Source organism: Odontesthes bonariensis, chromosome 3 (genome assembly GCF_027942865.1).
Source record: "Odontesthes bonariensis isolate fOdoBon6 chromosome 3, fOdoBon6.hap1, whole genome shotgun sequence".
NCBI lineage: Eukaryota > Metazoa > Chordata > Actinopteri > Atheriniformes > Atherinopsidae > Odontesthes > Odontesthes bonariensis.
The window spans coordinates 41,856,740-41,874,183 of record NC_134508.1 but is presented as its reverse complement, the minus strand read 5'-3'; the positions used below and the strand labels follow the sequence as shown (position 1 = coordinate 41,874,183).

General features: G+C 41.4%; 1 protein-coding gene across 1 annotated transcript in view; it reads left to right on the top strand.

The window, feature by feature from the left end:
• Positions 1 to 17,444, top strand: part of plxnb1b (plexin b1b) — a 151,483-nt gene that overhangs the window by 128,337 nt on the left and 5,702 nt on the right. The window contains exons 24-35 of the mRNA XM_075461853.1: positions 1,223 to 1,323; positions 1,673 to 1,890; positions 1,985 to 2,163; positions 2,266 to 2,332; positions 3,724 to 3,870; positions 4,006 to 4,171; positions 5,502 to 5,605; positions 6,273 to 6,357; positions 6,496 to 6,662; positions 15,017 to 15,177; positions 15,290 to 15,437; positions 16,004 to 16,068. Coding sequence (XP_075317968.1) covers positions 1,223 to 1,323; positions 1,673 to 1,890; positions 1,985 to 2,163; positions 2,266 to 2,332; positions 3,724 to 3,870; positions 4,006 to 4,171; positions 5,502 to 5,605; positions 6,273 to 6,357; positions 6,496 to 6,662; positions 15,017 to 15,177; positions 15,290 to 15,437; positions 16,004 to 16,068 — 1,608 coding nt within the window. The remainder of the gene's footprint in view (positions 1 to 1,222; positions 1,324 to 1,672; positions 1,891 to 1,984; positions 2,164 to 2,265; positions 2,333 to 3,723; positions 3,871 to 4,005; positions 4,172 to 5,501; positions 5,606 to 6,272; positions 6,358 to 6,495; positions 6,663 to 15,016; positions 15,178 to 15,289; positions 15,438 to 16,003; positions 16,069 to 17,444) is intronic.

Below are 17,444 nucleotides of genomic sequence, written 5' to 3'. Positions count from 1 at the left end.
CAAACAGTACCACTCCATCAACGTCAAAATCATGTCAGTGATTCCACTGAAATGCCTGACAGTTCAACTTCACCTATTATTGAACATACTTTTTCATCCATCTTGGTGACGCAGATTGCCCCTTGACCTCCTCCAGTTGCAGTCATCAACATCATATCAATATCATATCAAACCATTTCTTCTTTATTCCGGTGACATTACGAACTTCAGGTGACACGGAATTAACAGCACTCATAATTTCTTCCCATTCCTTTGCTTTAGCAGGTCCCGTAATTCCTCTGCTGACACGGTTAAAAATGACAGATTTTCCTTTTTGGATCTCTGAAAGCAGGACTTCAATCTAAGAGCCCGTAAAAGTTTTCTTTTTGCACCTTGATGCTATTCTCATGAATGAACACTTCCTGGCACAGGAGATAGGAAGCGTAGCCTTATATGGTATTTTTTTGGGTGTTGAGTGTGCAAATTTACCATCCTCGTGCATCATGTTTACACAGGTCGTTTACACACTTTAACAAAGTTAAGAGCATTTGTTGAATCTGACATGACGTGTTCGTACCAGACTTACATCCGAAAAAAGTGAGAGAAATTTAGAATAAGATTGCGAAAATGCTCTTGCATGTGTGAATTTAAGTGTGTGTGCTGGTTTGAGTTGCTGCTCAATTCTCTTTTCCTTTCACTTTTTGACCTTTCACTTCAACCTCCATTCTCAATGTGCTGTAGACGAAGCCACTGAGCTTACTTTTCAATCCTTTGAACTCTTTCAGAGAGCCACCGCTAGTGTTTCAATCTGTAAGAGCACACCTCCAGCACAGAATTGTTGTAATTTGAGTGAATTACATTAATAGGTGCTATTATATTGATCACCCATTTTTTGACATTGTTCTCTCATTTGAACTGATCGTAATACTTAATGGTATAACACTGCAGCACTTTGGCTTGATCAAAGTGTGAGCAGAGTGCAGCAACAAAGTTTTTCAAAAGGGCAAGATTGATTTATGTATCTCAGAAGTCTATTTTTGGTGTTATCAAATCAGCTATTGATTCCATTGTGATCCTCCATGACTTTCAGTTACTTGATCCTTGCTGTTGGGTCTGATCAAATTAAAACTCTTTCACAGTTTTACCTGATTTGCACTAATCCAATGTGTGATTGGTATGACTTCTCTTCTTTTTTTTAAACTTGCCTGAACCCTCTTTTCTGGTCTGTGTTTCTCTCTGGTAGGAGAAAGAGTAAGCAAGCTCTAAGGGATTATAAGAAGGTCCAGATCCAATTGGAGAACCTGGAGACCAGTGTGAGAGACCGCTGCAAGAAAGAGTTTACAGGTTGGAGAGCAGAACAATATTCTGAATTCTTAGAATATTTAGATATGACCCAGAGAGGATGAACTTTGTTTTGAGCTTCTGAAGGCCAATAAATGAACTTTGATTTTGCACCAGCCTTTTAAAATGATCCTAGAACATCACACCTCGTGGATTACCTGTATCTCATATCCCATATGGCTGTTGTACAGCAATATAATGTTTGTCTACCAGCACTGTCCAGTCCTAATATTTACCAGCATCTACCTCCCTGCACAATTCCTAGCATGCACTTAGAATGTTATATGAATATGAGGATTAAAGAGCTTTTGACAACACCACCTGACCACCACCTCTTCCTCACCTGACCCAGACCTGATGACAGAGATGATGGACATGTCCAGCGACCTGGTTGGCTCAGGCATTCCCTTCCTCGACTACCGAATGTACGCAGAGCGCATTTTCTTTCCTGGTCACCGAGAGTCTCCACTGAGGCGAGATCTTGACGTTCAAGAGTGTCGGCGTCAAACAGTGGAGCAGGGCTTGGTACAGTTGTCAAACCTGCTCAACAGTAAACTATTCCTCACCAAGGTAGTCATCATCACCTTTAGCATCACTGCTAATGGCACTTTGTCGATAACTTGTGTACTTTCGGGTATAGTTAACCTTTCATTTTTTTCGTCAGTTTATTCACACCCTTGAGAGCCAACGGACCTTCTCTCCCAGGGACAGAGCCTACGTGGCTTCCCTGCTGACGGTGGCACTTCATGGCAAACTGGAGTATTTCACTGACATCCTCAAGACTCTCTTGAATGACCTGGTAGAGCAGTATGTGGCCAAGAACCCCAAACTGATGCTGCGAAGGTAAAAAAAAGAAGAAGAAAAAAGGAGGAAGATCAGAATGATTGTCAGTTTAAGCTTTTACTAAAACCTTTCAAAGTGTTATAACCACATGTTTCTTTGCAGAACAGAGACTGTGGTAGAGAAGCTTTTGACCAACTGGATGTCCATCTGTCTCTATGCTTTCCTCAGGGTCAGTTACTATATCATTTCATAATTCTTAGGCAGGTAGTGTATGTGTATGTGCAATACCCCTAAAACAAATAATGTTCTATTTCACCTTGTGACTTATAAAGGCAATAAGGCACAAGCATTTTTTTTTCCTTTTTTACAACGGGTTTACAATTTTTTCAAGATAGATTTATCAGTTAAAACTAAGTAGGCCATAATGACCAAAAAAAATCTGTATGGAACAGTCCAGTATAAATGTTTTTTTATTGTATTTTTACTTGAAATTGAACATTTTAGAATTTGTTATCAATAACTGAGACAGTATAATGAGAGGAGAACTGAATATTTACTGACTGAATGTGAAAGACAGTAAACTATCCCAATAGTGTTAGTTTAAATTGAAGCATGTTTAATTTTAGATCATGATCAAGATTAACTATGCATATTTTTCCTCCTTTATGAAAGCACATACAAACATTGGTATATGTAAAAACAGTTTTTTTTCCCTTCTTTATTACTTCAAAAATCACAACCATAGAGCACTGCTTCCAAAAAAGTTTCCATACACATAGAAAGGCAAAAGTCAACCAGAGCAACATAAGTTCCACAGTGACAGCTAACTGCATATACACAGGGTTAAAGTAGTAACACTTGCCTTATTTTGTCCAAACCAATTTTTCTGACAATCCAAAGGTTGCTATCATACATTTTCTTCCCATACCTGGTAAATGGTTCAGTGAGCAACTTTTCTGACAGTACTGACAGGTAGTTGGTGATCATCATAGTTGTCTCCCCTTCAATGTGCAGGCAAAGAAGCTCAATACAACCACTTTATTCTCAAAGTTGTTCCATCAACTAAAGGTCTGATTGAGTTTCGTCAAACCAAGCCATAAATGATGTTGCATGCCAAAAACCCTGGTTTACCAGTCCATCCTTACATATTTGGTGGAAATCTTAAACCTAGAAGGTGTTTTCCAAACAGTTTTCATGCGCAAAACTGCATTTGCATGTGGACGATAGGGACAAACGCATTGAAGAATCTGCTCTTATAAAATTACCAGTGTTTGTGTGTACAGGGCCTTAAAAGAGTGAATACTTTTTGTAGTATCTCATATGTGATGTATCACCGTAATAAAAGTCCAGTGTTACTTCTATGGAATAGATTAATGTACAGTGTTTATATTAAAGTACTTAGAAAGTCAAAATTGACAAAGCCTATTAAACAAGCTACATTTCTGGTAAATTTATGTTAAGATTAAACATAATGAAAGCTTGTCCAAGCCCTTTAATCTCCCATAGAATGCGTTTGGTCAACACTAAATACTCTGTGTGTCTGTGTGTCTGTGTGTCTGTGTGTCTGTGTGTGTGTGTGTGTGTGTGTGTGTGTGTGTGTGTGTGTGTGTGTGTGCATAGGACTCAGCAGGGGAGTCTCTGTACATGTTGTTCAGAGCCATAAAACACCAGGTAGATAAAGGACCAGTGGATTCTGTAACAGGCAAGGCCAAGTACACCCTCAATGACAATCGCCTGTTGCGAGAGGACGTGGAGTACAAGACCCTGGTGAGAAGAACCTAGGCTGACAGACACAAATGAACCTCTTGTAACCATTAAAACATTTTTATGACCCTCAGGATATTGTATTTTTTTTAGTGCCCCTCTTTACTTCTCACTTTCTTCCTACCTTTTCCTCTGCAGACACTGAATGTGTTGGTGCAAGGTGGAGGAGTGAATGAGACTCAGCCATTTCCCTCCAAAGTTCTGGACTGTGACACTATCACGCAGGTGAAAGAGAAACTTCTGGATCAGGTGTACAAGGGCACCTCCTTCTCCCATCGGCCCCAGGCCGACTCACTGGACTTGGGTGAGAACCCATAAACATGATATCACACAGCTGGCACCTGGTTAAGAGGGTCTCATTCGTGCAAACATGACACACTGAATGAATTAATTACAGAAGTTGAAAATCATTCAGTTTACGCTTTATGTGTCTGTGTCAGCATAGTGTAAATAGTTGCCTTCCAGCATTTTTTTGTGTATTTCTTTAGCTGTGGCGCCCTCTTCAGCAACATAAAAATGAATACTATTAAAGTTTATTGACTGGTCAACCTTTTTCTAGTCTTTCCAGCCCATACTGTCACATTAATGCATTTCCCGATGCATTATCAGCTCCTTAGTGTGACACAACATTTGAGGTTGAAGATAGAACCATATATTGAATCACACATATCCAAAGCCTGCCTGCAGAGTTCAAAAAAGTATTTTCAAAATGTTAGTGTACAATTACATTAACGTTATTCTAGCTTAAACAATATGAAATATGTATTCAAGTATTGAGCCCAACAATTACTAACAATACTTTTGTTGGTACTCATCATGGAAATTTAGAGTTTTTCAATTTCCTGAAAAAGTATTTGAAAATGTTGACTCATTTAATGCCGATGGGGATGTATATAAGTGTGTGTGTGTGTGTGTGTATATATATATATGTGTGATGGTCGCTTTGGATAAAAGCATATCCTAAATGCATGAACATAAATATTTATTTTGTTTAATTTTTAAATGCCTTCCTTGAATTTCAACTTTTAGCCAAACTAATCTGGAATGTTGTGTCTGATCAGGCTTGTAGAACTGACAACCACAGAAGGCTGAGCTTCAAGGGGTGGTCCAGCCTCCCGAACTTCTACTTTTATAAGAAATAGTAATAGCACTTTGCTTGCAATTTCATGGGAACTTTTAATGATAGGAGAATGTGTAAATATTCTTGTAGAAGCTAAGCCAATGCTTTAAGCCACTGAGGCATTTCAACAGGAAACCTGTTTGACGCGATTTTACCATACCATGATGAATGAATGAGTCAAGTTGTGTTTCAGTTAAGATGCAAACAACTCTATTTTTTTTGCATCTCATGCCTTAAATCACACATCTCAAAAATCCATCCGCACGGAGCATAAGGTGATGCTGCACAGCGGTCAAAAACTGTTTTGCTATTCCGGTTGGAAACACCTGATGAGCCCCCAAAGATTCATACAATATATAGGGTGACCCGCCAAACACAATCCGACCATGGCACACAACAATTAACATAAATCTGCTTTTACAATTCTATTGAGAACATATTGATTTTGTGAGGACAGTGACAAGCGTGTCCCATGGAAATGCTCATTTTTGATGATTTACCTGCTCTTTTTCAGAGTGGAGGTCTGGTATTGCCGGTCATCTCATCCTGTCAGATGAGGATTTAACATCTGTTGTGCAGGGCAACTGGAAGCGCCTTAACACACTGCAGCATTACAAGGTGATAACTGTCACCTAATGTTCTATAAAGTGGCAGCAATGACTCTAAAGGCTGAGTTATACTTCTTTTAACTGCCCTTGCGCTAGCGTCTTGCGCTTGTGTTAATGGCTCGAGACGTTTATGCTTCATTTAGCTTTGCCGGCGCTTGCGTGTGCTGCATGGCGATTCACCGCCAGGACAGTAGGTGGAGTAGCGGGTTTTTTCAATGACAAACCTACTACGATGAAAGGAAATTCACCGCCAGGACCTCTTCAGCAAGTCTCTCTTCGAGTGGATTCATCATTGACTATGGGATTCATGCTTCTTCTTCTTCTTCTTCTTCTACTTCTTCTTCTTCTTCTTCTTCTTCTTCGCTTTCTACCTTGGCGTTTGAAAACAGCGGTCTTTTATTAGGGGATGAAACCGGAAGATGAACACGCCGCCGGATGTGATGTCGATAGTGGCTTGTGCTCGCGTCCAGAGTGGCTACTCTATAGCTCTGCTCGGGTCTTGCGTCTTGCGTAAAGTTTAGAAAATTGAGGTGACACACGCAAGCACGCAAGGGGGGGCTTGCAACCGCGCAAGGGCTTGCGTTGCGTCTTGCGTTACCGACTATAAACCAGGCTTTAGACATTATAGGGTAAGGTGATATGTGATTTGTCTTTGGATATTTTGTGTTGCTGATTAGGTCCAAGATGGAGCTACAGTAGCGCTGGTCTCTCGCCACGCCAAAAACATTCACCATGATAACCATGACTACATAGCTGGAGAGAGTGAGTTACTTTGGATTAATTATCTAATGCATTTTTTCCTAATATCCAAATTTTTACTAAACCTATGGTGCTGAAGCCAGATGAAGATTAACTATGGCATTCCTGGTCCGTGAATCATATTAATCATTGTATGAACAGAGACTCCAATGCTTGAGGATGCAGATGAAGGTGGACTGAAGCTGTGGCATTTGGTGAAGGCCAGTGAGGAGACTGAGCTGCCCAAACACCGCAGAGGCAGCCTAAGGGAGAGAGAGAGAGCCAAGGCCATCCCTGAAATCTACCTTACTCGGCTACTGTCCATGAAGGTACACATACACACACATACTCTTTGATGTTGATAGAATAAGGTTCAGTCCAACCACAGTTTAGCATGTACTATCTTCTACTTAATGATAACATGAGATCAGTATAATACATCCATCCATTTTCTATACCCACTTAATCCAATTTCGGGTCACGCGGGGCTGGAGCCTATCCCAGCTGCCATTGGGCGAGAGGCAGGGTACACCCTAGACATGTCGCCAGTCCATCACAAAGTTAAAAGTTATTGGGGTTACATCAAAAAGAAAATTCTGCAAATTAGATGGTTCTGATAGTGTTTTGCCTGTTTTTGATAAAACTTAAAGATTCACATGTACCACATCAACTAGTTCCTTAGTTTTTTCTTTTTAAAAACCCATTAGTTTGTTTATGCAGTGTCTTCCCCCTGGCTATTTGCATTCCTAATGTTTGTATGTGTTTAACAGTAACTGAACCACATCACATGTGTAAAAGCATTTAAAGTTTAGATAATAAGTACAGAAAGAAAATGATTAATTCTTTTATGCACAGAAAATGTTTTCTATTACATCAAAGCAATTTAACATCCGGTTAAAAAATATTGCCCTACAAACATCAACAAATCTTTTCTTTAGCAAAATTGGAAATAAGATTGTTGTAGAATAGAATATAAAAATACTTTATTCATCCCCAATGGGGGAAATTCAAATTAGTCAAGTGACTAAAAAATAAATATTTACAATGATTGAATATTAGCAACAACAATAATAATACCAATTCTAATAAAAATACTACCACTACTACTACTAATAATAATAATAATATTAAAATACTAAATAGATCAATTTAAAAAATCAATCAATCAATTTGAGAAGAACTCAGCAGTCACTGTTATAAAGCCTTATGGCTGTGGGAACAAAGGACCTTCTGAACCTCTCAGTCCTGCAGCGCAGAGAGATGAGCCTCTCACTGCAGCTGCTCCTCTGTCCTGCCAGGATGCTGTGGAGAGGATGTTTATTATTCTCCAAAACAGAATACAATTTCCTCCTCATCCGTTGCTCCACCACAGCACTGAGAGGGTCCAGCCTTCTGCCTACAACAGAACTGGCCTTTTTTACCTGCCTTCTTTTGTCCAGGCGCCTACAGTTTCTGTCTGTAGTGCAACTCCCCCAGCAGACAGCAGCATAGAACAGTGCACTCTCAATGATAGTGTAATAAAACATGCATATCATATCACTACAGACACTGAAGGACCCGAGCCGTCTCAGGAAAAAGAGACTGCTCTGGCCCCTCCTGTCTATGTTGGCAGACCACTCCAGTTTATTATCCAGCACCACCCCCAGGTATTTGCAGGTCTAAACAGTCTCTATCTCTCCTCCATCAATGCAGACTGACTGGTATGGGGTTTTAGATCTCCGTAAGTCCACCACCAGCTCTTTGGTCTTGGTGGTGTTCAGGAGCAAACAGTTCTTTTTGGTCCAGTCAGTAAAGGCCTCCACAAGGTCCCTGTACTCCTTCTCCTGTCCACCATGCACACATGCCACAACAGCCGTATCATCAGAATACTTCTGAATGTGGCAGGACTCTGAGTTGTACCTGAAGTCTGATGTGTACAGGGTGAAAAGAAAAGGAGCCAAAACAGTACCCTGCGGAGCCCCAGTACTGCATTCCAGTGTTCCAGAAACACATTTCCCCATCCTGACATACTGTGGTCTGGCAGACAAATAGTCTGTAATCCATGATGTCAGGGAGGGGGCCACACCCATACCTAGCAGCTTGTTTTTCAGTATGGGAGGCCGTATGGTGTTGAAGGCACTGGAGAAGTCAAAGAACATGATTCTCACATATGAACCAGGCACATCCAGATAAGCATATGCCCGATGCAACATGTACAGAATCGCGTCTTCCACTCCTACGTGTTTCTGGTAGGCAAACTGGAGGGGATCAAGAGCCTCAGCAACCTGCAATCTCATCTTCATGATATGAGATGTCATTCAGCTCCACCGGTTGCCCTAATTTGGGCACTGGTATGAGACGAGAAGTTTTCCACAGCACCAGGACTTTTTCCATCTGAATGCTCATATTGAAGAGCCTCTGAAGAGGGACTGCTAGTTGACCAGCACAGTCCCTCAGAAGCCTTGGACAGACTCCATCTGGGCCTGAAGCCCTCCCTGACTTAAGTCTCCTGAGCTCAGCTCCAACCTCCTCTATAGTTAGACAGGTTGTAGCGGAGGGATGGCGACAGGAGTGATGTTGCTATCAACCATAGAGAGGGGGGTGGGGGTGCAGCTGGACAGAGGAGGGCTAGTGGTGGGAGTTGTTGCAGAGGTGGAGGAGCAGCTGGACTGAGGAGGCCAGGCGGTGGGAGCAGCCACAGATGTGGAGATGCAGCTGTGCTCAGGATGCCTGGCAGTGGAAGCTGCCGCAGAGGTGGATGTGCGGTTGGGTTCAGTAGGCCTGGTGGTGGAAGCTGCTGCACAGGTGGAGGTGTAGCTTGGCTCAGGAGACCAGGTGGTGGAAGCTGCTGCAGAGGTGGAGGTACAGCTGGACAGAAGAAGCTTGTTGGTGACAGTTGCTGCAGAGGTGGAGGTGCAGTCAGGTGGAGGAGGAGGAGGCTTGGCGATGCAGGTTGCCATTGAGGTGGAAGTACAGCAGGGCAGTGGAAGCAGTATAGAGGAAGCAGCTGTAGTGGTGTCAAACCTGTTGTAATAATGGTTGAAAGTATTGGCTCTGTCCACATCACCTTCTACAGACTGAGAGTTCTTCAGTCTGTATCCAGTGATGGTCCTCATGCCCCTCCACACCTCCTTGGTGTTATTGTTCTCCAGCTGTCTCTCCACCTTTTTCTTGTACTCCACCTTAACTCGACGTAATGTCTTTTTAAGCTCCTGTTGTACACTCCTCCGCCTTTCTCTATCCCCATTCTGGAACGCCCTCTTTTTCTGGTTCAGGAGGTCTTTGATGTCACTGGTGATCCATGGTTTATTGTACCCAGAATATGCCATTTTTATATTGACTTTCTTTATTGGAAGCAATTTCACAGGTAGAAATGTAGCAGTACAGCACAACAGAGAAACCTTCCAATCTATAATTTTTCCCCAGTTTTTTTATCCCACCCACAACCCCCCCCCACGCGACAGAACAGTTCTACGAATTCAACATCAACATATAAACGGTACAAAACACATACAAACACATGAATATGGAAAATGACAAAGTAAACTAGTAATTTTAAATAAAAAAAAAAATAATAAAATAAAATAAAAAAAGTAAATAAATATATGGGGGGCTCAGTCGTCGTAGTCAGGCAGAGATGTCAAAGATTCAATATAGTTTAAGAGAGGTCTCCAAGTCTTTTCAAAAGGACCTAAGGAACCATTGAGGGAAAATCTGAGCTTTTCGAGTTTAATGGACAGTAGCATCTCTTTCACCCACCTGCTGTGAGACGGAGGTTGAGGGTGTTTCCAATTGAGAAGTATGAGTCGCCTGGCCAGCAAAGTGGCAAATGTAAGAACAATTTGCATAACTTTAGATGCGAGAGGCTGCAAGGGGGAACCAAATAGGGCCAAGAGGGGATCCGGAGAAATAGTAATGTTGTAAGCTGTGCTAAGAGTTTTAAAGATTTCAGACCAAAATGTGGCAAGCCTGGGACAAAACCAAAACATATGGGAATGGTCGGCTGGGGATTGTTTGCACCTATTACAGGAATCGGTTATATTGGGGTAAATCCTAGATAGCCTCAAATTAGTGTAATGAACTTTGTGTACAACTTTACACTGTAGAAGGCCGTGCCTCGCACAGATTGAAGAGGAGTGGACCAACCGTAAAACTTGTTGCCAATAATGATCGGGTAGTGCGGTTCCAAGCTCTTGCTCCCAAGAATCCTTGGGACCGGATGTTGGTGTGTCTATAGCAGAATTAATAAGGCTGTAAATGCTAGAAATTAAACGCTTTTGTTTAGGATCAAGAGCCAATAATGAGTCAACCAGAGTTTCAGGGGGACGACTAGGGAATTTGGGGTTCTGATTCTGAATAAAATGCCTTGCTTGAAAAAAGCGAAATAAGTGAGATTTGGGCAGGTCAAATTTTGTTGAAAGCTCAGAAAAGGACATAAAAGTCCCTTGTTTGTACAGGTCCCTAAATTTAGTTATGCCTTTATCAAACCAAGTCCTAAAAGTCAAATCAGTGCAAGAGGGCAGAAATAGGTGATTATTTACAATGGGGGAGAGTTCTGAGGCTCTATGGAGGCCCAGGCTTTTCCGAATTTGCATCCAGATTTTAACAGAATTAGTTACCACTGAGTTTGACGTAAAGTTGGAGGCAGTCAGAGGGAGTTGCGAGCATATCAGAGAGTGAAGGGAAAGCTTAGAGGATGCCAGCTCCATATCCACCCAAGCAGGACGTTCTTCATCTGCTGTGTTGGTAATCCAGTATAAAAGTTTATGAACATTACAGGACCAGTAGTAGTGTAAGAAATTTGGCAATGCTAAGCCATCAAGAGCCTTTGGGAGCTGCAGTACTGATTTTCTGATGCGTGGATTTTTATTGCCCCAGAGAAAGGAACTTATTAATTGATCAAGCGATCTAAAAAAGGACTTTTTAATAAGGACAGGGATATGTGAAAAGAGATATAAAAATTTGGGTAAAACGACCATTTTAACTAAACTCACACGACCCACCAGGGATAGAGGGAGACCAGACCATCTGTTAAAGTCTAGCTCACACCTCTCAAGGAGAGGAGTAAAATTTTGGGAAAAAAGTTGATTAATTGGGATTGTAACGTGCACCCCCAAGTATTTAAATCCATCTGTAGTGTATTTGAAAGGGAAAAAAGCAGGGGGGATATTCCTGGCCAGACAATTGATGGGGAAAAGTTCGCTTTTGTGGAGGTTAAGCTTGTAACCTGAATAGGACCCAAATTTGTCTAAGATGTTCAGAACCGCGGGGAGAGAAACAGCTGGATTCGACATGTATAAAAGGAGGTCATCGGCATACAATGACAATTTATGAGCTGTACCAGTTCTGGTGATGCCCTCAAACCCACCCTCCTGACGCAGCCAGATGGCCAGAGGTTCAATAGCTATGGCAAAAAGGAGGGGGGAAAGAGGGCAGCCCTGTCCGGTTCCACGATAAAGGGGAAAGGGGTCGGACTGGAGTCCATTTGTGTGGACGGAGGCGACTGGGTTAGCGTAAAGCAATTTGATCCAAGATATAAATTCTGGGGTGAAACCAAATTTCTGCAAGGCAAAAAAAAGGAAGTTCCACTCCACCCTGTCAAAGGCCTTCTCCGCATCCAATGAGATAATCACTTCTGGGGTGGTCGAACTGGGAGCACTAATGATATTTAAGAGCCTCCTTGTGTTATGAAATGAGTTCCTTCCCAGCATGAAACCGGTTTGGTCAGTTGATATTATCTTTGCCAGGACCTGCTGTAGGCGCTGGGCTAGGATTTTCAACAGGATCTTAAGATCCACATTTAAGAGAGAAATGGGCCTATAGCTACCGCACATAAGAGGGTCTTTATCACTCTTAAGCAGGAGAGAAATAGAGGCCTCCGACAGGGTTGGAGGCAGACGGCCCTCAGCAAAGGATTCATTATACATTCTCTGGAGGGCTGGAGCAATGGTGGCTGAGAATAGCTTAAAAAACTCAACAGTGAACCCATCAGGGCCTGGAGTTTTACCATTCTGAAGTGACATGATCGCTTCCTGTACCTCCCCGGCAGAAACTGGACCCCCCAGCTCCCTACACAACTCTCCATCCACTCTAGGAAAAACAATTTTATCTAGAGGATTGTCTCCGTCCCAAACTTCTGGAGGACATTGTGAAGAGTAGAGGTTAGAATAGAAAGAACCAAATATTTTATTAATCTTGACAGGATCTGAGGTAACTTCACCTGACGCGGATTCGATCTTTGGGATCAGTCTAGATAGTGTGGCAGCACGTGCCTGATGCGCTAGTAATCTTCCTGCTTTGTCCCCTGTCTCAAAGAAATGCTGTTTAGCAAGGAATAACTGCTTCTGAGTTTTATTGGTGGATAATAAATCAAATTTAGACTGAAGCTGAAGGCGTTCTTTGTAAAGGGCAGGGGTAGGAGCTGTAGCATATAAATTGTCAATTTTAAGAATCTCCCTGGTGAGTGTCTCCGACTCCACCCTCTCCGCCCTCCTTAGGGATGAAACGTATGATATAATTTGCCCGCGCATAAACGCCTTAAATGTTTCCCACAGAGTGCGTCTAGAGATCTCTGGAGAATCATTAGTATCAAAGAACAGGGAGATCTGCGCATGAAGGAAGTCTTTAAAGGAAGCCTGCGCTAGCAAAGACGAGTTAAGCCTCCACTGCCTGGACAGGGGGGTACGCCTGGGAAAGCCAATATCCACAGACACAGGGGCGTGGTCCGAGATAACAATGCTATGGTACACACATGAGTGGATCTCAGATAAAAAATAATTATCCAAAAGAAAAAAATCTATCCGCGAAAATGAATGGTGGACATGTGAAAAAAGGAAAAAGCTTTGTCTGAGTGAAATTTAGCTCTCCATGGGTCAAATAAACCCAAACTGTTCCTAAATGTGTCAGGGACTTTAGCTGATTTGGATAACACCTGAGGATTAGAGGAGGACCTGTCCAGGGAGGGGTTTTGAATCAAATTGAAGTCGCCACCAATAATTAAGTAGTGGTCATCAACTTTAGGAAGGGAGGAGAAAAAGCTCGTAATGAATTTATCATCATCCCATGTAGGTGCATAAACACAGGCCATTACCACAGGCATGCCACACAAATTACCCACAATGATTACAAATCGACCATTAGGGTCTTCAATGGAGTTTGTCAACTCAAACGGTACACTCCTATGTATGAGGATGGCTGCCCCCCTTGCCCTTACTGGAAATTTAGAGTGAAATATGTGTCCTATCCAAGGTCGCTTAATACGGTTAACCTCTGAGGAGCAGAGGTGAGTTTCTTGTAAGAAGAAAATATCACCCCTGAGTTGCTTTAAATGAGTCATTACCTTGTTGCGTTTAATGAGCTGGTTGGCGCCCTTCAGATTCCAAGAGATAAAGCGAAGGTTCTTATAAAGCGAAGGTTCTTTGAATATGCCATTTTTATGGCAAAATCAGACATAAGAACCAGAAAGCAGGAACGTCACTTGAGCTATTTCAAATTTTCTGTTTTATTACAACTATATGAAAGCTTGTGATGATAATTTGGGGTACTATTTTGCTGTGGGACCCTTAAATGTACAGTTTCCTCTATTTCCTATGCTAAAGGAAAGCTCCTTCCTTTAGCATGTAGAGAAAACAACCTGCTCTTATGATGGCTGTCACTTAGCAAGTTCTGAGTAATGTATTTTTAATTCAGTTTGGTTTTTAGTTGTAAGGCAAGGTAAGTTTATTTGTAGAGCACAATTCGTACACAAGGCAATTCAAAGTGCGTTTATAGTACCAATTAACAACAAAGATAATCTCAAGGCAATTTAATGATACAGTGCTATTTAATCCTATTATTATCAAATTCATTCAAATGCAAATAGTCAAATTCATATAAAGGTGCCCAGCTAATTTCCCCAGCTACTTTCCTTCCCTCAAATATACAGCTCTCTTTCCAGTGTAAATATCTAAAATTGTGTATTTTCTCCTGCTATTGCCAAAATGGTGTTTATTGAAGGTGTCTCTGACAGTGATTGGTACTGTGACTGTGGTCGTGAACTTTCTTTGTTTACTCAGGCAAAATTGTTGATTTTTTTTTTTTTTTTGGTTAAAGTTGAAATCCATTTTTATTGAATGCATAAAAGTTGTTAATGAATCAACTGTGTATCCAGGGACTGGATCAGGTCACCTTTAGTGTAGGTGACCTGAGTTCAAATCCCTTGCATGAAAGGTACTACCTCCAGTAGGGGTCCTTAGGGAAGACCCCCTTACCCTACCTGCCTTCCTGTAAGTCGCTTTGGATAAAAGCGTCTGCCAAATGCATAAACATTAAACTTTATGATTAAAATTGAAGATTAAAATGCCAACATTTGATCAATGTCAACACAGAACATTACAAATGTTTCAATTTGTTGTCTGGGATATCACGAGGGAAAGATTTATGAAAAGATGGCACTTTTTACAGACTATTTAATTTAAAACTCTCCAGGGATATTTGGTCAGCATAAGTTACCATGGTGAACTGGCCTAGTTAGAAAACAGAAACACCTTCCTCAACATAACCGATTAATCTTGCTTCAGAATAAACCCCTTAGATAGACAAAACCCTGCTATTGACACACTTTTATTAATTGGTATCTCTGCACTACTCCTGTGGGATAGAGAATAGAGAATGGACATCTTCAGTCATTATATTTGATTCTTTTTCCTTCTTCAATGTTTCTCAGGGGACACTGCAGAAGTTTGTAGATGATCTGTTCACAGTGATCCTTAGCACCAGCCGTCCTGTCCCGCTGGCTGTCAAATATTTCTTTGATCTGCTGGATGACCAGGCACGACAGCACAACATTAATGACCCAGAAACAATCCACATTTGGAAGACTAACAGGTACAGTAAGACTAGCAAAGAGAGGTTAACGGTCAGGTAATGAACAGTTTGTGGAGAACAAATTATGAAGAAGCACAGACGTATGCCCTGTTCATGTGTCCTCTTTTTTCAGTCTTCCTCTGCGTTTCTGGATCACCATCATTAAGAACCCTCAGTTTATTTTTGATGTCCAGGCTTCTGACCATGTAGATGCTGTCCTCTCTGTTATCGCACAGACCTTTATGGACTCCTGCACCATTGCAGAGCACAAGCTTGGGCGGGTAATTAATGTTGTTCTTCCTCCTGTGCACTTCCAAACGAAAAACTTTTTGTTCATGGACATGATGAAAAGGGCTGAAATGGTTATTAACAAGCTATAATCTTTAAGATGATGATGTTACATTTGTGTCAAATGGATTCTATATTAAAGGGATAGTTCGCCTCTTTTGACATGAAGCTTTATGACATCCCATATCAGCAATATCATTTCTGAACATTTTCTTACCCCCTGCTGCGTCCTGTGAGCAGAGTTCCAGCCTCGTTTTGGCGTTGACGAAGGTTGTCCGGCTAGTTGGCTGGGGCTTAAAAAATAAAGCATCTTGCTTCTCAAAACAATATACGTTCAAAAAAGTAATACACAAAATCGTTCAACAAAAAAAGTCAGACCTCACAATCGCTTGGTGCCATTTCTCTCAATGTTCAGAAATGATGTTGCTAGTATGGGATGTCATACAGCTTCATGTCAAAAGAGGCGAACTATCCCTTTAAGATACAAACGAGTCTTGAGGCAGCTTCATGTTCGTTTAGAACTGATTTTCATCTCATTCCTTCCTTTCCCTTTGAACAGGACTCTCCCATTAACAAGTTGTTGTATGCCAGGGACATTCCCCGCTACAAACAGATGGTGGAAAGGTTTGCTCAATTTTATCTAGAACCTCATCTTGTAGTTCAGACTGCTTTTACAACAACTTGTAATGCAATATGAGATAGATGTGTACCAGTCTATCATATGGAATGGAAGGATACAGGTCGTTTAGGCCATTGGCGTTTAGGCCGCAGTCGTTTAGGCCCCCCTGCAGTCATTAAGGCCGACAGAGGAGTCGTTTAGGCCACAGGGAGCAGTCGTTTAAGCCCCCCTGCAGTCGTTTAGGCCAGGCTACCTGAGCAGCTGAAATCTTTATTATTGTACATTCGTTATTATAAGATATAAGTCAGCTCTACTGGTCTGTCTGGGTAGCCTACATATCTATGGTAAATTATTTAATAACCAACTTTAGATAAGCATGCATTGTCATCGAAAGGGTGACTGATCTGAAACACCACATTCGTTGGACAATAAGTATTAATACCTAATAATTTGTTATTCAGAAGCCAGTTTGATTCGTGGTTTGTGAGAATATTTTTGGAATCCTGATCACATCTGCGCGGATAGTAATCGCTCTGCATACAGAGCTGCAAGTGGCTTTGATGGGTTAACATTCCATACCCTCGCCTCGTTCACAGCTGGCACATTTAATTGGTCTACGCCAGCACTAATCGCCCGGCATACCAACACCTACCTCTAGTCAGGTGAGAGTGGTTTCGATGGCTTGGATGGCTAGACTATATATGAACACATGTTCACTAAATATTGGCCATGTTTATTTTGCAGTTATTCATAGGATATAAACATTAAACATTAAAACACACACAAGCGCACGAAAGACGCTTAAGAGAACTGCGAGTTGCATGGAAATTGGAAGAGGAGATGCAAAACTGCCAACAAACGTTGTGTGAAAATAAACCACATGCACACATTCGTTGGACAATAATGCTGTAGCCTCATCATTTAGAAGCCCGTTTGGCTTATTCTCACAAACCACGAATCAAACTGGCTTCTGAATAACAAATTATTAGGTATTAATAATTATTGTCCAACGAATGTGGTGTTTCAGATCAGTCACCCTTTCGATGACAATGCATGCTTATCTTATAAATCACTATTTTAATTCTCACAAACCGCGCGAATCTAACGGGCTTCTAAATAATTACAGCATTATTGTCCAATGAATGTGGCAATGCGGATGATTATTTCCACAATTTTATGAATTCATAAATCACCATTTATTAAATAAAAAAAACGTTTCCACACTAAAGTTGGTTATTAAATAATTTACCATAGATATGTAGGCTACCCAGACAGACCAGTAGAGCTGACTTATATCTTATAATAACGAATGTACAATAATAAAGATTTCAGCTGCTCAGGTAGCCTGGCCTAAACGACTGCAGGGGGGCTTAAACGACTG